The sequence below is a fragment of the Nyctibius grandis genome, chromosome Z (assembly GCF_013368605.1).
Source record: "Nyctibius grandis isolate bNycGra1 chromosome Z, bNycGra1.pri, whole genome shotgun sequence".
Classification (NCBI taxonomy): Eukaryota; Metazoa; Chordata; class Aves; order Nyctibiiformes; family Nyctibiidae; genus Nyctibius; species Nyctibius grandis.
In genome coordinates, this window is record NC_090695.1 from 8978285 (window position 1) to 9004799 (window position 26515).

The window sequence follows — 26515 nt, forward strand, 5'->3', positions numbered from 1 at the left end:
ATTTATTCTTCTGAGCAGGTAACTTCACTCAAGTTCATCGGCCAGTTGCTTCATGTCTAAGGTTTGCTGTGCCATAGCTGTGCTGACATTAGTATTGATGACAAGAGTTTCTCTAAGATCAAGATGTCCTTAAAGCAGCCAGTATCTAGACAGTAGGAGATTTTTATCTCTGACTTGCATAAGAAGCTGTTCCAATAGAATAGCAGCAGCCCTGCACTAAAAAATCTAATAGCTCCCTTTATGAAATGGACACCTTGGTTACAAGATAGGAACAACAAATCCAAGAGGCACATGGTGCTCTTTGATGCCTGGCCATGCCACTAACTGTGGTCTATGGGAAAGCATTGAAGCCTACCCTGAGGCTACTGCAGCTCCTGCAGTGTTGATGGTAATACATTGCTTCATCCCTCCTAGATCTCTTTGGTCTTGATTTCAGGCTCCAGAGTTGAGTTTTTGACTGTGACCTTTAGTCCTCAGTTCATGAGTTTTTCTTCATCTTTTAGAGAAGAGATGAATTTCAAAGACAAAAATTCGTAGGCTTTGCTTTAAGGTTTGGATTGCTTCAGGTGTCCTCTTTCTAGATCAATTTTGTCCAGATATCCTTTGAATGCTATCCCTAATTTGTGTGGAGCTCGTCTAATAAATCTGTGCAGCTGTGATCCACAGCCCTGATGATCAAAAGCATGTATGTTTTTCTAAAACTCCTGTAATTATAGAAGACTCTCTCATGTTTCTCTTACCTTGTTATCCAGTAGCATATAACAACAAAGCAATGTACTGTACATCAGAACGAGCAACTGGCTCTGTGTATTATGGTTAAAATAAATTACTTTGCTGGTCTCCTTCAAGCAAGGAGAAGTAGGTCATTTTTTTTGTACTTAATGCAGGTTTTCTAGAGCCAGGTACTAAGTTTCCAGTTCCCTAAAACTTTCTTAAGTGGGGCCTGTCTTATCCCCCTTGTCTGTGTGAGACTAGCTGTGTGAAAATATGGTGGTGTTTCTGTTATAAAGTTGTAGACATTCATTTGTAGTCCAGGGAAATACCTACTTCTGAAACTTCAAATTCCACTAAATCTGGCATATTCCTTGTTCTTGTTGAAAGCAGTTCCATGTTCTAGTACACTGGCCACTATCATCTCCAGATGCTTTGGGGTCACTGGCTTCATAAGATGACAGTTTGTGCGGCTGAGAGAGAACACATGTAGGACAGATATCCCCTTTAAGTATACGAAGAAAGCAAGACTTGGTCCTTTCTGAAAGCATCGCAGGTTCCAATGGAATGCTCACCTGCCAGTAAATCTTGTTCTTGTTTCTCTCGGGAGCAAGAGTGGATGTAACTTTTAGAGTCACCTTTTTCATCAGGAGACCATCCCAGCCAACTTCTCCCATTCTTGCCAGTGTATAGCTTAGCATATAATTGTGGCTGTGTTCACGGGATATAGTTCGCTGCAGGAAAACAGACGTGTTAGACGTAAACCTCTTGGCTCCTAACGGGGCATCTGAGAGTGTAAAGAGTTACAAGAAATGGGAAAACTAGCTGAACTGGTATTATACTCATACTCGCTTGCCAGCGTTTGGGATGGTGAGGCTTGCAGGGCTGATGGTGTCTATCTGGAGCAATCCCTACCTCTGCCACTTCCTTCTGCTGTGAGCTCTGAAGTTTCTGCGTTGGTGCAGTTTCAGGCCATGAATAGTAAAATTTCAGAAGTCATTGCCCTTTCTCAGAGGCAAGACCAACCAACCACTCTCCAATCAGGGGGTTGTTGAGTGGCTAAAAAAAAAGAAAAACCCAGAACTTTTTTCCCCTCTTTTCAATGATTTTACACCCTCCCCCCAATCTCTAAATGATTTGCCTAATTCTCCTGGATTGAGAGCATGACTGATGCTTTTTCTTTCAGTGGGTTATTTCCCTTGGTGCTGTGCACCTCTTGCTCTATTCCCTAAGCACAGTTTGTACCTAACCTGTCTTGTGTTAAGCTTTCCACAGCAGTTCATCTGCACCTCCAAGGGTGCACTTTGAGAGATGAAATTTTGAGTGGCAGAAGTCTGTGTTCCCTTCAAACCATTAGGACACTATATTTCTTCAAAGTGTGAAATAGAAAATAGTTACCAAAATAAAGGTAATAATGTTTGCTATTTGTGGACAGTCATCAGCTTGGTAAATCTTCTAGAAGGTAAAAGAAAGGGTGGTTCATTTCACAATGAAGTTTCAGTGTGGTGTAAAAATAGGAGTGTGCTTTCGTGTGAATATGACTGCCTGTAACACTGTTCATTACCTCAAAAGATTTGCCTTATTGCCTGAAAAGGAAAACAAGAGACTGTTTCTTTGTTGGTACTTAATTTGTGTTACACCATGTATATAAGTAAGATGTGCTATTCAAAAGGAGTCCTAGTTCTTCTGAGGTTAAAAAAGCCTCCAGAAGAAGCTCTTGATCTTGCTCTGTGTTATCAAGCATATAGCAAGTGTATTAATATCATTGTTAAATGGCTCTTCATAAAACTAATGCTTCAGTTAAATCTGAACCAGCCTGTCTTACTCTTTCCTACCTTTGTGCAGTGTGCATTTGGTTAATCAGCTTCAAACAAGAAAGCAATGTAAGCCCTTGAACCGTGTTACTATTTACAATGTTTATTCTCCATCTGAATGCTGAATTTTGAAGTAATAGGACTGTCTTAAATGTGTTTTTTTTTTTTTTGTGGTGTGATCTTGGAATACCCTCCCTGTTTTAGTGCTACTAGTGATAAATACAAATTTGTCTGATTAATGAGATGGTGTGACTTATTCTTTTGGTATAGATATCCCTGAAGAAGAGGCCAGATACTGGACCAGAAAATTAGAACAAATAAATTCACTGGGAGATGATGAGGTAAATATCTAAATTGAAAGACCAGTGTAGCCCTGAATGCCTTATAACTTGCTTTTGTTCTTTGTATGGGATCCCTGTGATTAAGGTAACTACTAAATGTTCATCATTTACAAGTCTTCCATAAACTGTTTGCAGAACTGTTTTCTCAAGTGTACTGTTAGTATTAAGGAAAGGAACATTTTTCAGCATGCTGGAAGTGCTCGAATAGTGAGAACTGTTTTGTTGTCATGCATACTCTCAAAGGAAAGGTAATATGCTTTACCTCACAAGAAAGTGAAACCGTTTTTTACAAGCTGCAGTAGGTTCTCTTCATTTAAGTCAAAAAGGACATTTTTGCAGTTAGCTGCTTCTGGGAAGAAGACAAAGCAAGATACTGAATCTTTCTTGGAACTGAGGGCTGTTGGAGTCCTCAGTAAACTTCTGTACCAGAAGTTTAGCATTTTTAAAAAAAACCCTCGTGTCTATGTCAACATCATTGAGCAGGAACATGGTGCTTGCTTAAACTCTTTAATAGGTCTCTTCTGTAGCAAGATAGCTTGCAAAATATTCTGCCTGTGACTGTAGTAGGTTTTTTTTCTGGGATTGTTCACCTATTCTTTTCCACTCCTTATTTGAGTCATTGAGTTTACCGTGCAGATGGAGAAAAATAAGGTGGGTTTTCTTTTTGACTGAGGACAGACCAATCTTTGGATGGATAAAAACATAACTGCTTGAGGACAACCTCTCCTGCCTTCCTAGAAGTCTGAGAACCTCTTGGAGTTGATGACAAGCTCAGTCTGTGGTTTGGTCTGTCAGTGATAATGCTGTGGTACCTCCCTGCTCTTGTGGACTGTAGGAGCGGTCTGTGCCAGGTACGTCAGTGAAGCGTAGGTGCCCTCTAGTGCTTCACTGAACTGGTACTTGCGGAAAGATATCCTGAGCTTTGTGAGACTCCCCTTTCCCTGGAGTGCCATCCATGTGCATGATTTTGTCAAATACTGTTAACAAAATCACATCTCTCTATTTGTGACCTAATGATCTCAAATTTGTTATGGATGTTCCCTGTCACCAGTGAGAAAATGAAAACAATGTAAGAACACCTGTGCAGGGCCTGACCTAAGGTTCATCTTGTCCCATGTCTGACAGCGACTCAGAGTGGGGATGATATCTTCCTTGCATATTCCCTTAAGTTGCAGGGACTTGTAGCTCAGGAACTTCCAGAGCCAGAGGCAGTATCTTTTTGTTTAACAACACTCATGGATTTTTCTTCTGTGGATGTCAGTTGCCTTTTGAATGCACCCAGGTCAGTTATGTTGTAGCAAAGGAATTCAGCACCTTAATTGCACACTGCCTGAAGAAATATCTTATTTGCTCTGAGCAAACAAACCCTATGTTGTGAAACCAGCTGGAGGCAGGTTTATCTGGAGAAATTGACTGACTGATCCTCATTCATCCACTCTCCCACTCAGCTTTACAGACCTCACCTTCTTGCGTGGCTTTTGGGCTGCAGAGTCCTAGTCTGCATAGTGGTATTTAGAACAGGACAACTTTGTGCCTTTATCTTCTTTTCTGTGTGTTAAGTTCAGCAATCTCCATTTGAGTCGATGGATGAACAGACTAAAGTTGCACAGCGGTATTCAAGAAGCAAGTTCATTTGGAGTTTATATGGTGTCATAAAAATGCTTTCCAGTCTCTATTCCTACAAACACTTAATATTCAGTTTTCTTTTTGGGCCTGCTGATAGCTCTTGGGCTGATGTCTTAAAAAGAACAAGCTACTGCCATTTTTGGATCTCTGAGTATAATAATTCAGAACCACTGCTGTCCTGTGCTGCTGAAATTGCTCACCGACAGACTTCCTTTCACCACTTTGTCAACCAGTCAGTGCTGTGAGATCCAGCAGTTCTTGTTTTCACAATCCTGATTAACTCAGTGAGCTGGCAGTTTGCTGATGATAAGACTAACCATGTTTCAGGATGTGCATTTTAAATAGCACAGATCGGAAGACAGCCACATCAGAAGTCTGCAGGTTGTCACCTTCCATGTAATGAACTGTTTATTAATCCTTACTGAATCCAAGGAGAGGCTGTCTGGTTGGCCCTGTTTTGCACAGATTGCAGCACCAGGTTGCTAAGGTCACCACTTCCTTTGTCGTCGGACCTTTTTTTTTCCCTGGCAAAGACTGTTCTCATTATTTTGCTCAATTGTCCTAATTTTCTCATCTCTCTATGTAATATGAGACAGAGGAGAATAACAAAACAAAACCACTTAAATTCCCCTAGGGAACACTTTGATGCTGTAACAAACAGCTCTGTAAAAAGTCAAAGCTGGCTAATTGCAATATCTCTCTGTCCCCTAATTTAGTATTAAATGAGATGAAGAATTCTTCACTTTGAGCGTACAGTGGACCACAGAAGAGTTTGTAAGTGTTGGCTGGGCAAACATTGTGTTACTGCCCTGCTGGGCACACTAATTATCTAACCACTTCAGTCTCCTACTGCAGTGTTGCTATGAGCCTACATGAGTTTTGAACTGTTGAAGCAGTGCTTGAGCGTCTAACCATAAATACGCTTATACTCAGTTCTGGGCTCCCTGTCACATATACACTGTGGTGTGGAGAATCAGATCTTTTAGATGTCTAATTTGAGGTCTCGGAACTGAGAATAGGGCCTGTGGTTGTAGTAAAGCAGACTTCACCTTAACCAAACGTGCACTTTTTAACACCGGGTTTTGCCATGAAAAAACAGGAGACTTATGCAACTGTGGTTGAATATGGATATTAAGGAGAATATTTAATGCTTTGATGCTACCAGGAATATTTTCTCTTGTCTGTGGCATGCTGTACTCTGAAAGCTGTTTCATAAAGTTACCATTTGCTTTCTTGTCTGTGTTCCCTTTTTTTTTCTCTTTTAGTATTCCTTCCAGGAGGAAGTCCAGAAGACAGCATTGCCCAGTGCTGCCTCCCAGTGTTGTAAGTTAGACTTTATTTCTCGGTATTTTTTTTCCTGTTTCAGTGTACTTTATTTCCTTCCCTGGTTAGTTATCAAACGATGGTACATCTGAACAATATTTTCTGTTAGAAGTACTTAAATTTCTATGAAGGCAATAACTTTTGTCAGTTATGAAAAACTGTGCCTCTCAAGATGTTGGTGTAAAGCTTCTGACGCTAGAAAGTGAAATCAAGTGTTGAGTCTTTAACCTGTTTGTGTCCTCATGTGCGATAGGAACACAAAATGTGTTGAAAGTCACCTAGATTGTCAGACCCCTGTAATATCAATATAAGTAAGAAAATGCTGTGTTTTTTCATATAACTAAGTCAGACTATATTCTCTTTAAACGTCATGTGTTTAATATTATTTTTATTACTTTTTAATGAAATCTTAAGAGGAGCAAAATAAATGGAGGCAAGTACTGCCAGTAGCCTTTTAAAATGCACCAAAGGTTTGTGTACTTCATGCCTAATTTCTTTGATATTACTTTTAAATGCTATGTTGATGGATGAAAAATATTTTTACTAATTTCTGCTTATCTCATCTTGCATTTTTTATGCTTCTGAAAACATGGATGGAAAAATAACCTAGGACATACTGTATCTGATGGTCTGCAAAATTAGATTTCTGAAACACTGCTTTTAGTGTACAATAGATGAAAGCTCCATGATGTTTCTTATGAATGTCTTATCTACTTTTGGCAACAACATTAACAAAATTCAAGTCTCATAATTTAAACAAATCTTTTATCCTCTACTTCAAATCCTATATGACATGCATATTACAATTTGCAGTCTGTTTATCTGTTAGGCTGATTATAAGATCTCTACAAAACTGTTAACATTAGGAAATGTTAATTACTGTTTACCTTTTTTGAGTAGAATTAATTTATCTGTATACTGTTATTATGTTATATTAAAACTATCTTCAACAAAACATGGACATTAACCAAATGCCTAGGAAATCTGAATGTGTTGCTTAGCTGGAACGTCTACAAAGCTATATGAAAGTATTCTGGCAGTGATACCCTAGGTAATACCAGGTGTGTCCTCCCTTTTTGTAAAAAGAGTGTATGTAAAGAATAAAGCACTTTTTTGTTTGTTTGTTTTTAAATAGTCAGAAGGATATGATTGATTTGTAAAGCTGACAAATAAGAAACGTCGTTGCAGAAACTAATATTTGACTAAATCATCTTAGCATAGTATGCAGGACCCCTAATGTCAAAAGATCAAAGGAAAACAGTCTGCTGTGAAGCATCCAAGAAATCAATGTGTTGTTTGCTGAAATGACTTTCCTGGCTATGTGCCCTGGACTTTGCTTTTGTTTGAGAGAGGCTGGTTTGATTGACTCTTCTAAGTATTGGGATGTATGGGTGAATTAGGAGGGATGCTTCTGTGTTGGGAAAGTAGCTGCGCCTGATCCCACAGCATGGTGCTTTTGCATCCTCAAGCTATTGTAGCCAGTTTCTTCCCTGGAGGACCAGCTCAGCTCTTACAAACAGACATAGTAAAGAGTAGAACTGCAGCTGCCCTTTTTGTGTTGCCTGTTAACAGCCTGCATCTGGCTAGAAAGTGACCTTTTACAATAATTAATTGAAGGCCCCTGGTTTGAACAATTAATATCACATAAGAACTAATGTAATCATTCGCAGGATTAAAACAGTCATTAGAATTGATGTTAAATATTTAATAGCAGTATGCGGTTAACGTATTTAAGAATTTTCTAGTAATTCAATAAAGCTTGTGGCAGGGCATGTACTTTTGCTTATCTACTGCCTGCAAGTATCCAGCATCTATGAATATCTAATTATTTACATGGACAAATATAAAATAGATATTTAATGTAGAAGTACTTTTGAAAAATGAACTCTGCCTCCGTCAATCTGTGCATAAGAATTGTAAGCTTGCCTGAGTGTAGCATCGTCCTTTGGAACTCGAGAATTCAACCCAGAAGATGCATTGATTGAGTCTCTATTGTAAGCTGACCTGACCTTTGTATATGACGCAGGAGCTTAACCCCCTTTTACATAGAAGCAGGGTGGGTGTCCTTCCCTAAGCTAAAACACGTCGAGTACGGAGTGTTCTTACTTACCATGTGCTTAAATAATTGATAAATATATTTTTAGATATAATAAAAATATCCTCAAGAACATTTGTAAGACTCATCCAATTTTCCATCACGATGTGCTAGATGAGATGTGATTGCTGCTGGGAGCAGGACACAATCAGCTGGACAACAGACTAGGTATCTAGGAGGAGCAAAAAAGCTCCTCAGTGTGAGTAGTTTTTGTGCCACGAGAATATCTTTCCAAATCCTAAAATATACGAAGTTATCTTAAAACCTGATGTGCTATAGAGCAAAAGTGCAGCAAAACACTCCATATAGCTTGCATTTCAAGAAATAACGTTGTAACTGCACATGCCACTGTGCAGTTAGCTTAGCCCTCTTGCAGCTCTTAGAAGACTCTTCTGGCTTCTTTGTTCTAGCTAGAGAAGATTCTACTCCAGGAGGCAGGGTCACGTTCATTAAATGGGGAAATATATGTCCTTACATGTTAAAATTAGATTATATTTCTGCCCTGTTCTGCTTCTGTGATGTTTTCCATACATGTCTCGTCCTTTTCTCAAGCCACCTTTTCTCGTGATTATTTCCCGTCTCCTGCATGGGTGCAACTTGTTCTGTTATCTCCCATGAGCAGAAGGGAGGAGAAAGATGGAGCACAGTGTGAGAGAAGAAAGCTGGGCCATGTCTGAAAGCCAGCATCTGATCTGTGAGGGTGGGTTTTCATCTCTGGTCATGCACAGCCTGCTGCCTTGGCATGGTGCTCTAATTTTTCTGGAGATTATGAAGCTTTCAGGCCTACTTTCACAGTCTCAGATGCTGCTTTGTTCTTAGAAGAGTCTGACCCATGATTTCTGAGGTAATGTGGGATTTGGGCTTCCTACCTATTCTTAAATGAAGCAGTTGGGTCTGTTCTTGTACATGCAGTCTCTTCTAAGCCCTGCTGATCTTGGCACATCCTGCCTCTTCCTTCATCATACTTAGCCATTTAATTTTTAACTCCCAGCTTCTGTGCTTCCCTATATATTTCTCCTGCCCCAGAAAGATCACATGCTTCCAATTGATTTAACTTTCAGTGATCCCAAGCAATCAGCAAAGCATTATAGTGCCCATGGATCCAGTTTTGTTTGCATTTCTATTAAATGTAATCATAATTCTTAGTTTCCTAATACTTCATTGTTGGATAATTGCAGCATCCTCATATTGGCTTTTACCCACAACCTGAACTTGAATGCAAATTAAAAAGAAAGCAAGCATTTATTGTCTGGAAAGTCACTTTAAATGAAGCAGATTGAAAAAATGTTATTTGATTACTTTGGCATTCATTGAGTCAATAAGTTCTAAGTTATTTATTGTGGTAGGTATAGATTTATTTTCTGTGTATGCTCAAGATAATTTCTGGCAACACAGAAGTCCATTATAATCCATAAGTAAGTCACTCTGTCAGTATTTTAAACGCAGCTCTGACTTGGAGCAGACACCGTGCAAACTGGAATGAGAAAGGTATTCTGTATCTTTGCAGAAAAGATTTGGCAGTTTTAGTTAATATCAGCCACTGTAAATACTGCCCTATACCTTTTGTCAGGGAGTCTACAGCAGGTTTGTTCAGTATGATTTTCAGAAAAGATAACCTAAGTGTCACTGAATCAACCAGTTATGTCTGTTGACAGTTATCTTTCACTGATAATCTTTCTGAGAATGCTTTATTCTCCCTTCCTCTGCATATATTTTTTTCTTCCACTTCCTTAAGTCTGTGGTGTTCCCCTTTTCACAGTAAGACCCCGATAGACCACAGTGCACCATAGGTCTGTCGTGCATATCTTTTGCTCTGTAAAATCCTTGTCTACCAGGGCTGTGGTTTTTGGTTTTTTTTTTTTTAAGTGTGGGTTTTGTTGGGTTTGGGTTTCTTTTTTTTCAGAAGAAGGTAAATTTGTTGCTTGGCTCTGGATTGTGAGTTGATGCATCAAGGAAATAAATAACTTTTCTGATACGGTGTTATACCAGCAAAAAGAACCAAAGCTGGCCTGTGCTTCGTCTGCCAGCAGATTAGAGAGAAAGGTGCAAGACGCCTCCAGGAGAACAAGAAACGCTAAACGTTGTCTAGAATGTGTCTCTGTGTGTGTGTGTGCACGTGCATGCAGGAAGAAAAATGCTACAGCTTTGTTGTAGACATATAAGCAGCCTTTTAACTAGCTACAAGCTGGCAAAACGTTTTATACACATTATAGGAGTGGGTGTCATTTGGTGGCAGATCAATTTGTTGTGTTGACCCTTCTTTCCCACTAATATTTGAAGAAATCTATTTCTGCAAAATGCTTAACGCAAGAGTCTGTTAATATCTACACATTCACTACTGTTTCAAAAGTACCAAAGGCTGACTTTGAGAGGTTTCATTCGTGATGCCCATTAGTTCTCTTTGTAGGAGCTCAAATTCCACTGATGCATCCGGAAGGCTTGTACGTTCCTCCGCATAGAAGGACTCTAATGCTGAGATTACGGTGCTTTCCATGGCACTGATGAGGAGCTTTGTCTGCTAAAAAGCCAGGTGACCTCCTTCCCTGCCCCCAACTCCCCAGCAAGCCCTGATAACATCCACACTGATTTTGTGTTTAGGGTGCTGCACTGTGGATACTAGCATCTTTGTGGTGCCGTTAATGTGCCATTGGGTTGGGGCTATCAAACCCTGCTGCTAAGATTTCCACAGCACAGATGGTACAGTTCCAGCAGAAGTAGTTGCACTGAGTGCACAGATCTGGGCAGGCTGTGGGTGTGAGGCAGCTGGGTAAAGCTCTTGCTTACAGAGCTTGGGTGGCAGGATATGCATTGCAGCCTGTTTTCATGGAATGAAGTCATAGCCATCCAAGGTTACGTGTGCACTTGTTTGAGCATGCTATCTTGTGCTGTTGTCTAATCCTGTGATTTGTTCTAGTCAAAGAAGATGTTGGCTGCCATCTACCAGTGTTCAACTGGGTGAACTGACCCTGTGACAGCAAATGTGCTGAAATTACATCCTATTAAGAGATTTTTTTTTTTTCTCTTTGGTAACAATATATAAAAAAAAGATCTGCTATACCAGGCTCTCAAGGTTAGGCAGCATCAAAATGCTTTTAAGCAGGCTACAACTTGATCATCTTAATTGTTCATAGAGATGTATGATCTGTAATAGTGTGGTGGCAGGCAGCATGGTCTTCTGCGATTGTTGGGATGTGATACTGCCCTCCTTGTTGTAGGGTTGTATGCTGTACACCTAGGTTCTTGCTGATTTTTTTTCTGGTTACCAGCCTGCTTCTGCACTTAGAAACAACAGAGGTCAGCAGCTCCCTGTGGCATCTCTAGCCCAGGCCAGTTTGGGAAGAGTAAGGAAGAGGTCAATGATTATTTTACCCTTCTCAAAGGTAGGTGATACTGAAGATCCTGCTGCGGTCGCTGAAAAGCTGTGCTCTAGTAAGAATGAAACTACTGGCCACAGTGCAAACAGTAAGCCTTACAACAGTCCTCAAAAAATGTTCAGTGTAAGTATAATTCAAAAGAGGACACATGGATGACTTTTTTAAAATTAAGCTAGACAGAGAAAAAACTACTCTTGTCTGTACAAGTGAAACCATTGTATGAACTGTTTTACAGCAGATCGCTGATGGGCTGGGAAAGTTGAGTTCCCTGGCCTCCCTGCTTCTGGGTGACGGACAGCTCCTGTTCCTCTTTGTTTAGGATAAATCCTGTCTGTGAGACTTGTTTTCTTGTGGCTTTATGGTACTCACTGCCTGGGCTGGCTGAAGGCACTATAGGTCTGCTCGAAGGAACACAGATTCAAGGTCTTGCACTAAAATGTCTGCCTGTATTTTTAGGATAAAGCTGCTACTTCAGGACAGAATATGTCTAAGGAAAAGTACTTAGCAGATGCAAGTTAAAAATAAAAATACTGGCTACATTAGAAGATTATATAGTAACAAAGTTTGACTTACTGCTGAACTCCAGAGGAGAGCAGATCTGTGGCTTTGCTGCTGATACTCTAAATGTACTTTGTTAGTTGTTGTTCTATTAAAGTATGTGCTGTATTCTGAAAGGTGTTGACAAAGAAATAAAGCTTTGACTTTTAAATAAGCCCCAAACCTAAAGCTCTTGCTGAAATTCTGAACACTGCTAATGCTGACCTGTGTCTCTATAAGCAGTGATCAAAAAAGATAAACGCTTGGTTAATCACTCTAGGCTTCATAATTTGTTTAGTGCTCTTCATGAATGCTGCTTCTTTTTTTTATCTGCTGGGGATTTTTTTTAAGGCCTCTGGAACTTTATTAGTCATCCTTTAATATCATAGCAATAACAGAAAATTAATTTGAATTTTGTTACCACAGTGGAATATAACCTTTTTAAAAATGAAAGATTTTAAACTGATAGAAAAATTATTACTCAACTTTATACACAAGCCATAAATACGTGTCCTTGAGCAATGAGACTTGTACTGAAAGTCCACTACTGACAATAATAAGAAAAAAAAGGCACCAAATCTTTTATCTCAGCTGCTGTACAACATTATATTCCTCTTTGCTATTATGCACATATGTAATGTTGGGTGATCCACTATAGTCCAAAACTGTATCTCATGAGGAGTATATAAAACTTTTGTTGGTTGTTGTGTTTACATCTCTTAGTCTGTGTGACTTGGTAGCTAAGAAATTTGGAAGATGAGACAGCTGTGTTATATGCTAGTGCAGTGATAGAAATGTTACAGTTTTTCCATTGTAGATAAACTTAAGTGGCACTTTGTCAGATTCTTTTTACTATGGTTATTAATGAGTTGCACAAGCTTTTAATAATTTAGTGGGTACTCTCCATGATTTGATAGTGATCCAAGCCCTGCTTAAATTCTCAGCTCTCAATCTTATTTTGTTTAGCTGTAGTAAAGGTGACCAGAAGGGCCATTTCATTTAGTGAAATAAAATAATCCAGAATTTCAGCATAAGCTGAATGCTAAACTAGAGTAAAATGTGGTGAAAAAGAGGGAGCAGTGAGCAAGGAGACTACTCTAGTGTCATACCCTAGTGCCTGTCCTTGTCTGTCAGCTTCTTCTAGCTCATTTCCCTCCTGTGCTTTCTCATATCCTTTTGTGCAGAGGTCTTAGCCCTCATCTGTGGTGTTCCAAAACTGAACTGGAGGTGCTGGTACTTGTTACTAATCCCTCTTGGTCATCCTGCTTACTGAAAACTTCACTTTGTTCTAAAAAGCTATTCAATGTTTGTTTTGTGTTTTAGAAGCTTACTCCACTAAAATATCACGTTTAATTTTCGGAAGTACATTGAGTACTGGAAAAAATGTACATTTTTTATGGAATCTGAGGTCTGCGTGCACTGTGTTGAGGGTCTTTGCCGGGGAAAAGGAGGTTTAATAAACCTAGAAGAAAGAACTGACCAGGACCTTCCTGGCTCTCTTTGTATTCTATAAACAGTACTTTATCAGCACCAAATATAGTGTAATTTCCTGAGCTCAGTTTACTTTTATAGACTTGTTTAGATGCTCTCTGTCTTCGCTCAGTGTTAGATATAACAGGAGGATTAAATAATCTATCAGTGTGACCGTAAGCAGTGGAGAGCAGTAAACAATAATGTTCTGGCTGGGATGGTATGTCCCAGCCACTCAGAGACTTGTAAACAGAAATGAAACAAAATGGCATGCAGGTGATCAAATTAGACTGCATTAAAGACTTGGAATATTCTGCTTTTCTACAGTGTCCCTGCTGATCCAGGCTTGACAGTATGAAGTGGGGAGGAGGAGTTCCTCCTTAAATAGTTGCATAACTGAGACACAGAATGAGCATATGTTATGTTCAGCTAACTGTGGAAACTTAGATGTGCTTTATAAAATGTGTTAACGACAAGAATGTTGTAGCTTCCAAGGCACCAGGCTGCTGGCATTGCTTAGTCCTTAATTGGAGGTTTATATGAAACCTCATTTTTGGAGTACTGAAACTTACAAATACAAAATAATGTGATAACCAAGACACACACTGTTGGTATTTAAGAGCACACAGAGTAACTAGTCTGACTTAGAGGTCTCTATCATCTCTTCCAGTGTTAAAGTATGTTGTTGTATGTTTTTAGAATTATAGCTTTCCATTTTCTATCTGTCTGGACTTATTGGTGTTTTCCATTCAGGTTTGTACAGGCTTAAATTTGTTCCCAGAGGTGATCTGGAATGGATTTTTTTCTTAACAAATTGAGGTTATGCATATTATTTTTATGAAGCAGAAAAACAACGTGAAAAGGCTAAAACAAAATTCTGTTTTCATTAACATTCAAAATATTAAAACTGTCAGCCCAGGTCTTCTGCATTTATGCTGAAGGACTGAGATATATACTGCTAGCTCCTGAATCTTAAATGAAGCAGCATATGTGTTGAACCTTTAATAAATTCATCTTTTATCCAGAATGTTAGATGCTGAAGTGAAGTGGGTGTTAGTAAAAACAAACAAAATCGGAGTTCTGAGGTTCTGGCTGAAAATCCCTCTGTTATTGCATCTCTTTCTGTTTGTTCCTGCCACATTGCCTTCCCAGTTAGTCTCTGGTTGTAGCGTGCCCTGGTTAGCCAAGACCCAACTCCTCAATGTGAGAAAACGTGCAGAGTAAGGAGCTGGTGTCTAAAGGCAGCTGCTCTTCTTTCTACCCTGCCCTGCTTGGCATTGACTGCTATTTGTCTTAGGCATGGAAATAATAGTCTCTAACCTGCTTTTGAAAGTTTGTGGGGTTTTCATGTTGTTCATAAGGAACTTGGTAGCAGTAAGGAAGTTACCTTACTACTAGGTAAGCAGGTGGCTCAAGGACATTACTGTCAGTTTGAGGACTCTTGTCTACGGGAGGTGGTAATGTTTCTCCTCCAAGGACATACCTTGTATATATGAGGCTTGCTTTTAGCACTTGGTGGTTTTCTCCTTGTTGCAGCTTGAAACTGTGAGTAGTGTTGTGCCAACCATCAGACCGTTTACTGTACAGGAAACAAGGGCTAGAAACAGTCCAAGCTGGTTTCAGGGCTCAGGCTTTCTGTTTTCCCTTAAAGACCCACTTATTTGCTCTGTGCAGATTGCAGTGGTTTGTGCCAGGTTTGTGCAGAGGCTGTCAGTCTGGGAGTTTTACTTTTGAGAAAAGGTGCAGGCCAGGTAAGCTCCATTTACTCTGCGGTTTTTCTGATCTGTGTACTCGTTTTGGAAATTTACAGTATCTTCTGATATATGTTCCCCAATTGCTTTGGGATGTTACACGTGCATTCATTTCTGGATAATGACATGGGTCATTAGGAGCAGGTAGTCTGACTGCAATAAAGTTGTGCCACTGCAGAGTCTTCTGGATCTTTAATAGTAATCCAGGCTGCAAATGCCTGAATGTGGGTTCCTTTACCTCTTACTGTTTACTTGAGATAGGAACCTTTTTGTTGAAGGAGGTGCTGAGGTTGCTGTCCTGTGTGTTAGTGGCTTGAGATTTTCAGGAACGAGATACGCTTAAGCTATTGTTTGACTTATACATTAATAGGAAATTTTCTTCTCTTTAATGTAAACTATTTATTACTGCAAATTAAAGCTCGGTGCAGAGTTCTATCAACTTCTTGCTCCTTTTCCTCAGCCCTCTGCTCATGTCCCTCTCTGATGCTCCTGCTCTTCCTGCTTCTGGTTTCCATACCCTTTCTTCTGGTTGTCTCCCTTTCTCATCTCTTTTTGCCACATGTATTTTACTTCTGTTTTCTTTGCCAGCTTGGTAGTGTGTTCCTCTTTCTCCTCTCCTTTTCCCCTGGAAAAGACTCAGGCCTCTGTCAAAGCTGATCATTAGGCAATCCATGGATTTTTGCTGTTGTGAAAAACAAGGATGAGATGATGGCACTGTGGTCAGGGTCATGTAAACACTGGCTGGTGGATCCTAGCAGACTTCTGGTGCATCTGGGTACCTCTTCATCTTGACAGCACGGCTGGCTCACATGCATTGTCCAAGCGGTGGCTTGTCACACTTGCTGCTGTGGACCAGAGAAGCAGTATTTGTGATGTCTCAGACTGTAGTCTGCTGGTGCTCAACTCTGTGGACTTCATTTTTTTCTCACTTGTTAAGTTCTGTAAACAAGAAAAAAGTTTTAATTTGTTATTCCTGTAGATGGGAGAGGGATAACCCTTTTATACTCCATGGAAACTGCATGTATTCAGCATCATACCAGTTTAGTATATGGTTCTTTCTAAATCAACCTGGCAAAAAACATCATTGACTTTGTTCTGTGCACATACTTGGTCAGAACTGCTTCATTTAATGACCAAAGCAAACATATATGTGTCACTTCTTTTTTCCTCTAACTACTCCTGTGCGAGTCAGAAAGGAATGACGTACCTTTGAAGCTCTACTAGATAATAGAAGTGCCACTTAAATTCGAGTTATGGCTGTGCCTGTGCAAAGCACCACATGTGTGTGAGAGCCTAGAGTCCAGGAACCCTGCAAGTTACTGAGATGTATCTGAAGAACTGCATTGTTTTGTGAACCTGTTATGTCTGAGAAGGAAGGAACAATCTTATAGCTTTGATACACCATTAGTTCCCAGTTAAGAAGAGAGGATTAAACTCTGGCTTCTTTTTTTTTTTTCTTTTTCCTTTTGTTGACGTAGTCCACATCTGTGCATTTTTTTTTCCCGTGCTCACCTTTTTTCCCCCCATAGAGCTGAAATGGCACCAGAGCCCCTCTGTAGTACATGTGCATAGGGACTAAAGCCTTGGGAAGCCAAGTTACTTACCAGAACTTGTTATTGCTTAGCTAGTCTTGTGGTAATTTTTTAGGACAAAGATTTTTTTTTTTTTTCCCCAGAACTATTTTTTACAATTTTAGCTAAAAGCAAGAACTAGCCCATTCTAACTTTCTTAATGAGGGCAGGGGAAGGGATTTGTTGAATCCTCTGAGCTATTCCCTTCCTGGAAATGTGTGCTTGGCTGGTAGCTAGAGATGAGGCTGCTGGTCAGGACAGAAAGCTCTTGCTTGTTCTCTGCCTGCGTGTGAAGTATTCATTTATTGCCTGCTGCACTTAATGCATCAACACTCCTGTAAACTTCACTTTTTTAAAACGTTTTTTACACACTGTCTTCTAGAGGTGCTGATTCTGAAGCTTTTCTTGGGTTGCAAGTTGTGTGCATGCTTCCAGGGTGCTTTGAGGGTTGTCTGTAGTAGTTCGTTGCCTCCGTCGTACTGAGTATGACCTTGGGGTAGCAACATGGATATTAATAAGTAATAACTTGGCTGTCGTACCAACATGCGGTTTAGCGTTAGCATGAATTTGTTGTCACCTGTAATTTAACATGGAGAGATTTGCTTACTGTTGTAGAATTAACTCGTGACTATTTGCATCCTTAGGATGCCATGAGAGCTCTTTAGGTTTTTTACCAGTGTGTATATCTAGCTAAGAAAGTACTCTTCACTTAATGCTATTTTACAGGCACAAAGATAGTTTTTCATGCTGTTATTATTGGTGTGGTGCTTTTGCCACTGAGTTACCTTTGTTCTGGAAAGGGGCAGAAGTGGAAGCATGAAGCAACTTTGGCCACTTGACTTGCATCGTTTAGCCTAGAATCAGATACTGCTCTTAACTGGACTCTGGTTTCTGGAACACTCTGTCTGTTATCCTGATAACGTGTGTACTAGGAAATACAGTGTTTTAGCTCCTCTTGCTAAATAGTGTGTTGATAAATATTTTGTCTACTTATGTTAATAAATGCATGATTGATTAATTATTCCTAGAGCTTATAGTGACCTTAAATCTTCAGAATGTCTTATAAACAAACTGGACAGTGAAGAATAAGCCCCAAAATAAATTTAATGTTGTATTTATAAAGAAAAATAATCTCTTACATTTTCAAGCTTGCAATCTATAAGGCATTTAAATACATGGAAAGTATGCTTGTGGTTTGTTTTTCTAAGCTTTCTTTTTCCATTCCTATTCTCTGCTGCCATTTGTGTCACATGCAGGCAACTGGAGTTATTTCGGATGGGGAGAGCAGCTGAGTACGTAACAGTTTGATTTCTTGCAAGTTTTCTGATCCTATAGCGATGCGGCATGCTCCAGTACAAGGAAAGTGTTTATTCATGCATATGGAAAGTCTTCTCCATTGTATTTTCATTTACTGTTACTGAACCTTCACATCTGCGTGGATGGCTGTCCATTTTTTTCACAGTTTAGTTTTGTTTTGGCCATGTTTTAAATAAGTTGCTTGTGCCATTTACTGGAATTTGGGAATAAGGAGGCAGAATTGGATTGTTCTTCTTTTCCCATAAACAGGATTCAATTTTTCTTCTTGTACCCTTCTTTTGTGTTGGTCTTCATGCCCAAGTAACCCCAAGTCAACGTTCAGAGTAACTGAAAAACACAAGGGAATCTGTAGTGATTGTTTTACTAAGGTAAAAAGATACACTGGAAGTGATCACAGAAATTCCAAATGCTACAAATAGGAGCAAATCTGAAAGCAGAAATGGCTGGTGGACATCAGTGTGAGACAAGGGTTGTAGGTATTGTAGCATATTCAAGCTCAGTATCATGGCAAAGGTGGTAGGGCTTTGCTTTAACTAGTGCTTTCCAGACTTGGAAAGGTAAAACTTAGGTACCGCAGCTGTCTGTGATATGTAGAGCTCATGCCCATACCTGAAGACTGTGTGGACTCTTGCAGAGGCCACACAGCTCAATGTTTTTGTTAATTTTTCCAGAAAATGTGCATGAAGCATCTTTGCTTTCTGGAAGTCCCACAAGTTCCAACCGGCAAGGCTTCTGCTTAAGCTACAGTGCATGGCTTCTACCGCCTGTAGGACCTGCAAAGATTGATCCATTATTCTTAAAACAAATGTATCTGTTCCCTGTGCCAAAAAAAGGAGTGAGGGTGTTGCTGAGGGGGCATACAAAGAAAGGTGACTGCGACCACTGCCAGCAGGGAGGAGATTCTGCCTGATGCTTTTCCATTTCTGAAGTAATAGAATTTGGAGAGGACACTCTTACTGCAGCCAAGTAACTTAAGTCTAATGTCCAGCTAATGTCACAGTTTGTTTCACACATGGACCTGTTCTGCGTTTTAGAAGTCTTCCTCCAGTGACTTCCCAGTTTCTCCTCCCCCAGCATGTTTTATCCTCCTTGTTCTCCTGTCTGATCAGACTGTAAGTTCTTTGGGCATCAACAGTGATGACCAGCTTCCTCACGCTGTCGGTGTTTGGTGTCTTAGTTTGGGGTTATTCTCGGAGGTGTGACAGGATAACTGAGAATTAACTAAACTTTTGTATACTACTAAAACAAAGATTAATGTCCTAAATAGCTTTCATTTATTTCCCAATTTTGTGTGTTTGGGAGGGAAATGGGGTGCTTAGGCATTGGTCAGTCAGAGATTTAGGAGGGTTGTGCAGAGGGTGTTTCTCCTGTTTATCTGGTGTGTTGGTGTGTGGTGTTTTTGTTTTAAAAGGTGCTTGTATTCATGGAATTCCCTCCCTCCGTTCCTCTACTTCATCCTTCCTGTGCCGTCCTCTTTGAAATAATGTTAGCATCCTTGTAGGCAGGCTTGGGCCACTGTTGATGTTTCCAAGTGAACTCCATTAGCTTGACGATGTAATGAAAAATACACTTCTAATTGTAATCTTACAATAGTAGCTGAGAAGGAAACAGTGGAAACAGTATGTTGGTAGCTGGAAGACCTTTTTCCTTGTGAGAGCTTCTTGCCAGAGGAGTGCTGTAGCCCAGAGCCTTGCTAGTGGGGCAGAGGGTGCTTTAGAAAAGGGACATCTTGTGCTGCTGGCCTGGTTTCATTTTAGGAAAGGGAAAGACTTAAAGAAGTGGTGTAAATGTTCAAGGCAGTCTTTGCACTTCAGACTGTCAGCCCAGTTCTTCGCTGTTGAATGTTTCAGCAGCAGAAAGTATTTTTAAGTGGGAAGAACAAGGTTATGAAACTCTCAAACTGAAGACTGAATATTGCTTACTTGCTGTCTTAAAATTACGTGAATGTCTAATGTATTTTTAAGTGGTGAGGGCAGCAGGATGGACTAATGACCTGCAAAGTTGTACTTAAATAATTGCTCAAAAGCTTTTGAGTTTTTAGCATGGAGAGCTGTAGAAAAGCCTCAGAAAATGCCCTTGTGTCCTTTTGAGATTTTTTTTCCTTGTTAATTCAATAGTCCTCTTTAAACTTCTGTGCATTTTAATTACAAGATTTTAGAAAGTGTACATGACTCCGCTCTGGTGAGACCCCACCTGCAGTATTGCGTTCAGCTCTGGGGTCTCCAACAAAATAAGGACATGGAACTGTTGGAGCGAGTCCAGAGGAGGGCCACGAAGATGATCAGAGGGCTGGAGCACCTCTCCTATGGAGACAGGCTGAAAGAGTTGGGGCTCTTCAGCCTGGAGAAGAGAAGGCTTCGGGGAGACCTTCTAGCAGCCTTCCAGTACCTGAAGGGGCTACAGAAAAGCTGGAGAGGGACTTTTTACAAGGGCATGTAGTGATAGGATGAGGGGGAACGGTTTTAAACTGAAAGAGGGTAGATTTAGGTTAGATATGAGGAAGAAATTCTTTCCTGTGAAGGTGGTGAGACACTGGCCCAGGTTGCCCAGAGAAGCTGTGGCTGCCCCCTCCCTGGCAGTGTTCAAGGCCAGGTTGGATGGGGCTTTGAGCAACCTGGTCTAGTGGAAGGTGCCCCTGCCCATGGCAGGGGGGTTGGAACTAGATGATCTTTAAGGTCCCTTCCAACCCAAACCATTCTGTGATTCTGTGATTCTATGATTGTCAGAAGCAACCGTGGTTCAGTAGATGATGAAGTATTTGGGGTCTGAGAGTTAAGGAGAGAAGTTGTTGGCAACTATCATGAAAAGCAAATTAAATGGATGAAGGGTGGGGAAGGTGAGCTGCAAAGGGCCTGGTGTGGAGCTGGCAGAGATCTCTTCTGGGCTTGAACTGAAAGTCATTCCTTCAGTTCGTACACTTTCTTCTTTTCTACCGTTTTAAAAATAGTCAAAAGCTGTGAGAAGCTCAATGGCTTGTTTTGGAGAAGTAGTGGGGGTTTTAGGATACAGAACCTTGCATGAACCTCCTTCTTTCCAAGTGCTTGAGTGTTGTGCACTTACTGCTTTTGTCCAAGTTTGTGCTTAAGTTTGTGGAGGATAGTTAAGCTTAGGGACTGGACCTCAGCTCCCAATAGCTGACAGATCACTGCTAGAAAAGCAGGAGGCAATTTCCACTGAATGCAACCTTTTGAGAGGAAGTCCTGCTGTGCATTGGGACTTTAAAACAACAAAAACACTTCTGAAAGTGCATTCATCCAACCACCTGTAATAATTGTGCTGTTAGCTTTCCTTCCTGTCCTGAAGCTTGATGTAAAGAAGGTTGCCAGAGCTTAAATATGGCTAGTAGAGCTGGTGTAACAGGACTGTGCAAAGTGTTTTTGAGGTCAGTGTATTAAAAGCTGTATGTGTTCTGCCCTGCAGCAGTGGTGTAATAACTTCTGGAGGCAGGAGTGAGGAGGAGTAACATGGTTTCCAGGGGGCAGTTTGTTTCAGAGAAGCTATCTCCTGTCTTGCTTTTCCTCATTCTTTGTAAAATCCTGCTGTGTGATGTGACTGTCCAATAGGTTTTCTTCTTGTGCTGCCTATATGCATGAATATTCAATTACTAAACATGAACAGCATGCTTCTGCCCTGCGCTTCAGCCTTACCCCCCACTCTCTACACAGTGGGTCCAGCGACAAAGAAAGTTTTCATCCCTTGAGAGCTCTTTGATACATGTGAAATTTCTCTAACTGGGGTAAAACAATTAACTGTGGTTTTATGTTTATTGTTTTGTATCTTGTTATTAATTAACTGATCTTCAGACACTGAGGCTAAGCTACAGCTTTCCTTATGTAAGACTTGGTGTACCATCTGATTGAGGAAGATATTGCTTGAATTTATCACACCATGTGTGTTGTGAGGGATATTTTGCTGAAACATGGGCTGTAATGCCTGACCCCTCCTTTTGAAGGGATGCTGCTTCTGTAAGTTCTTGTCAGTGTCTTGCTTAAATAAAATTCAAGTGTCAAGTACGTTAATGAAAGGGATCATCACCATGTGCAGGCATTTCACAGTATACTTCCTTGCAAAGGTAATGTGTGCTATATGCCACATATGGGCCAGGTTTTGGTGCTTTTCATCAGGCTGAGCAATGTCTTCATTAGTGAACACTTTTGTTAAATAAAACGAGATTGCTCACAGGGTAGGTGCAATTCAACATGAATAAGAATTTCTGGAGTTGGCCCTTGTTTATGAGTCGATTGAGGATTTCTGCCTGATATTAACATCTATGGATGCTGTAGGTGCGTGGCGCATACCTCAGAGAAACAACGTGTTCCTGCCTTGTTGACGTTTGTGGTAGCTGGAGCCTTGCATCCCTTAAACATGTCATCGGGGAGGCATTTTGTGTCATGAGCTCTAAGGACTTCCTTATGCTAAACATCAGTGAGAACTGGGAGAAATTCTAGTGCCACCTTTTATAGACATATATATGCTGTAAATGTTTGATTAACATCTAAGCTAATCAGCTATTTTTAGATGTTGCTTAGAGATACTGTGGTTCATATGGGAAATCTTCATTTGATAGTGCAGAGGTGAGATGCAATGACTGGTTAACAAACCCAGATAGTGCTTCTGCAACAGTCTGACCAGGGAATTTGGAAATCTCTGAGCCCATCGGCTGTGCAGAGTCGCTGACCTGGAGAAGCTGTGTACTGCTTCCTGATAACCATAATTGTGTGAGTCTTTGCACACCCTGATATTACGTTTAGCCTAGTATTAGTGAGTTGCTGGATTCACTATTGTTTTGACCCAGATAATTGTCCTACTGATTTGTATTTGTTATTATATTATTGTGGTGAGATAAATTGTTTATCCCTAAAGCTGTTGCTTTGCTGTCTTTTACCAGATCCTGAACCTGTAACTCAGCTGGGCTGCCTTAAGCCCCTACAAGTGCTTATAATGGTTATGCAGCCACAGCTGGAAGAACTTTGCATCATACCAGAGTTATTTAGGCTTTACCTTAAATGACAGTTATATCTGGTGGGAAGAAGAAATTAGTCGAGCAGCTAAGTGAGGTATTAGAAAGCTCTTTGAAACAGTGTTTCTGTCCCAATAAAAGTAATTATTGTGCATTAGGCGGTAATGGCTCAAGTGTTCAGCAATGACATTGCTCGGCTGAGTAATACATTATCCTTCTGAGGATGTGATTTCCTTCTGAATATCTTGTGATCTGCAAATAGATCAGCCCTTGCTCCACAGGCTGAAAGTTTGGTGCTTCTCAGAGCGGTTTGGCACTTTGGCATGTCAAATCATTTTTGTGTAGCACATCTTGAGTGTTTCTGCTAAGCACTGAACTAATAAAATTGAAGGACATTGTGCTATTAATAAAGCTGAATAAAGCAGTATATGATTGCTATTCATTTCTATTCAATTGACTAGAGACTGACAAGAACTATGCAGCATTTAGACTACTAAAAAGCAGGAGGCTTGACTCCATGTTCGGGGTGGACAATCAAATTGAATTGATTGTACTTAAGAGAGGAGAGACGGGCTTTTTCCGAGTGGTTTGTGTTTTGCAGACGTGTTTTCTGCTGGGGTTGTTTTCTACTCTTCTATCCATTTTAGGGCACTGATATAGTCTTACTCAGTTGGGAAGGAACTGAAAAGATCACTAAGAACAAACTTTACCTTGGATTAAAAAAAATGGAAATTGAATTAGAGGTGTGGGAAGCACCAGTGGAAGAAAAAGGTGTTCCCTGATGCTGCATTCCATCTCCTTGGAAATTCAGCTAATTAAATTAATTTTTTTTTTAAGGATCTGGCATTAAAACAGCACTTTCACTTTCTTGCTCAGCCTCATGGTGAATGGCTGTGTAGGGCACATACTATTGAATAAATTACCAGAGGGACTTTAATTTGATTGTCCTTTTTATACAGATTTTTGGTGGTGGAGAGAGTGAATAATGGCTGACCCTTATTTTCCTTTGTTTCAAGCATGTTAATGGCGCACTCCACTGCTGTACGGTGTGTGTATTTCACTTCAAGCTTGCAAAGATAACCTTGCATCCTACACAGCTGAACACAGCCGTACACCAATATTGTATTTTTGATACCTTTCCTCACTATAACTCTGCGTTCCCTTTTTCTAAAGGGTTAGCACGCAGAGGGAGGGACTCACTGGAAAGGAGCTTTTTCCTCTGTGAAGGCTATCATTACTGTTGATGACTAAATTTAAACTGATGTACCTATGTGTGTTAAATGTAGCAGGTTTTCCCCTATACGAAGTAGTGTAATTGTTTATAAGCAGAGCTGCTCTCCCAGTTCTTCTGATTTTCTTACTGAGTGCTTTTTGTTAGTTTCTCTTAACTTAAACTAATACTTTTACCAAGAAAAAAAAAAGGCACTAAGAAATAATCCAGAACCCTAGAGTACTGGTTAAGGATGCTGAGAAGAGGAGTTAGTACTACAGCTTAAAAGTTGAAAAGTTTCTGGGAAAGAGCTCCTTTCCATAAAGGAACGTTTATGCTTTGTTTTTTTTTTCCCCAACATCTAAATGTTCATTTTGGCAGCAGCAAAGAACTGAAATTTTGGGTGTTGGGGTGTTGTTTTTTTTTTGTTTTGTTTTAAATAAAAATGTCTTAATCTGCTTATTAGGAATGACTAAAAAGAAATGAACTCTTATGATAGGAAGTGGGAAAGGAGGGTATGGAAGCGATCACTGGAATTCCTTGGTACATACTTGAGAGAACTGGAGGTTATAACCAGTGGCCAGATGGAGATACATCCAGCAGAAATAGCTTTTTTTTTTTTTTTTTTTTACATTCTTTAAAACTAAATGGGCCTCACTGTCCCAGCAAGGCAACTTGAGAGAGCTGTGCCCTTAACTGCTTTTGTTTCTTAGCCTTTGAAGATGCTGACAGTGCTGTGGATGATCGAGATAGTGACTATCGCAGTGAGACGAGTAACAGCATTCCTCCTCCGTACCACACGACTGCGCAGCCCAATGCCTCTGTGCACCAGTTCACTGTACCGTCACGCCTGCAGCAGCAAGGGGTCTTGCGGGAATCCTGTGCTGACTCCCTACAGAATTATGATCTGGATTATCAGGAGCCTGTGGCCATCAGGTGGGTGCTCTCTTTTGGGTAGCTCTTCTTTTCCCATTGGTTTTCCATAGCAGACCCTGAAGGTGCCATGTTAGCAGAGGATCTCTGAAAGGCTTCTGATAGGAAGGCATTACATGTTTTGTTAACACTGGGACTCTGCTGTGAACCAGGAAAAATAAAGCTATGTGATACACCAGACCCGGCAGTTTAGTGAATTAGCTTTTAAAGATATGCTCAACTTTGAGGTCATTTATTCTTGGTTCTACTTTCATCTTACCTTTTGAAGGCCAGAGCACTGGGTAGCTGGTTGTTCTGGTACCACTGCACGGGTTTGCCTCCCAAGCCAATGAAACATGGTCTAGCAGAGTTGTCCTGTTAGGAGTTTCTTTCTTGGTGCAGATTTATTTTCTGTTTCAGATTAATTCCTGTTCTTCTATTAGCTCAGCCAAAACAGCATGTTCAAGAATAAAGTCTGTAACCAGTTAGTGTTTTTTTTTTTTTCAGTTATCATGTAGCACTGTTGAATACTGTGTTTTCTCTTTTGGTTTCCTTTGAGCTATATGAAAGACCGTTTACTTGCTCTAAAATAGCTTTTTGACCATAAATCAGTATTTTCACAACTGCTTCTATCTTTTTTAAGTATTAAGCATTACAGCATTAACTTACCAGGATCAATGGTTGTGAACGAGAGCTGGTTATGGTGGGAACTGTAGAAACTTTACAAAACTGCTGTTCCCAATAAAGGATGACTTAAGTCTTAAGGGGAAAGCAGAAGAACTTGGACAGTGCTGGTCAGCTTGGTAAGAGTGGGTGTGTAGAACAGGCCATGCTGCTACTTCTGCCTTCGTTGTGGAAGGAAGAGGCAGCTGCTTCCCCTGTCACAGTTAGAGGTGCAGGGTTTTATATGTATTATAACTGATTTGTTCTGCCTCACTCCCCTTGGTAAGAATGTTCTTGTTTCCTGAAGTCTGAACCTGAATTCAGTTGCCCTCACTGGTGTATGGCTGATGCTAAATTTTACTCTCTTGGCTTTATGGTCTTTAATGGTAAAAGCTGAAGTTTAATGATAACATTTAATGTTACTGTTATTGAGATTTCAAGCAGCAGAGGCAAATGTGCCAACAAAAAGCATTTACTGCAGTGTGACATGGCATTCTTAGTGCTCTTATGTAAACAACTTATCCCCTTTCCCATTATTCTGTACTGTTGGTTTGCAGTGGTAAAATTGCTGAAGGTCTTACTGAGAGTCTGGGAAGATGAGCTGAAGCTTTTTCTTTATGGAAGAGCCAAGCTGAACAGTGGTATTGGGCCCCCAGGCTGTGGAAGCCAGCGGTGGCTAGATGTTTTTGCAGTTACGTGACTTCTTGGGGTGGTGTTGACAATATGAGGATACACGGCTCACCTTGCTTGGAGGCAGGGGATGTGTGAACTATTAATTGTGTCTAATGGATAAATGTGTCTATAAGACCTTCCAAAGAAGCACTTGTGGTTTTAATTGCC

The 26515-nt window shown here is 40.3% G+C and overlaps 1 protein-coding gene across 2 annotated transcripts in view; it reads left to right on the forward strand.

Moving 5' to 3' along the window:
• Positions 1-26515, forward strand: part of UNC13B (unc-13 homolog B) — a 197899-nt gene that overhangs the window by 17297 nt on the left and 154087 nt on the right. The window contains exons 6-9 of one of the 2 annotated variants that reach the window (XM_068422034.1): positions 2796-2866; positions 5758-5815; positions 17870-17905; positions 24814-25036. In XM_068422034.1, coding sequence (XP_068278135.1) covers positions 2796-2866; positions 5758-5815; positions 17870-17905; positions 24814-25036 — 388 coding nt within the window. The remainder of the gene's footprint in view (positions 1-2795; positions 2867-5757; positions 5816-17869; positions 17906-24813; positions 25037-26515) is intronic. The other variant, XM_068422033.1, reaches the window with a different exon arrangement.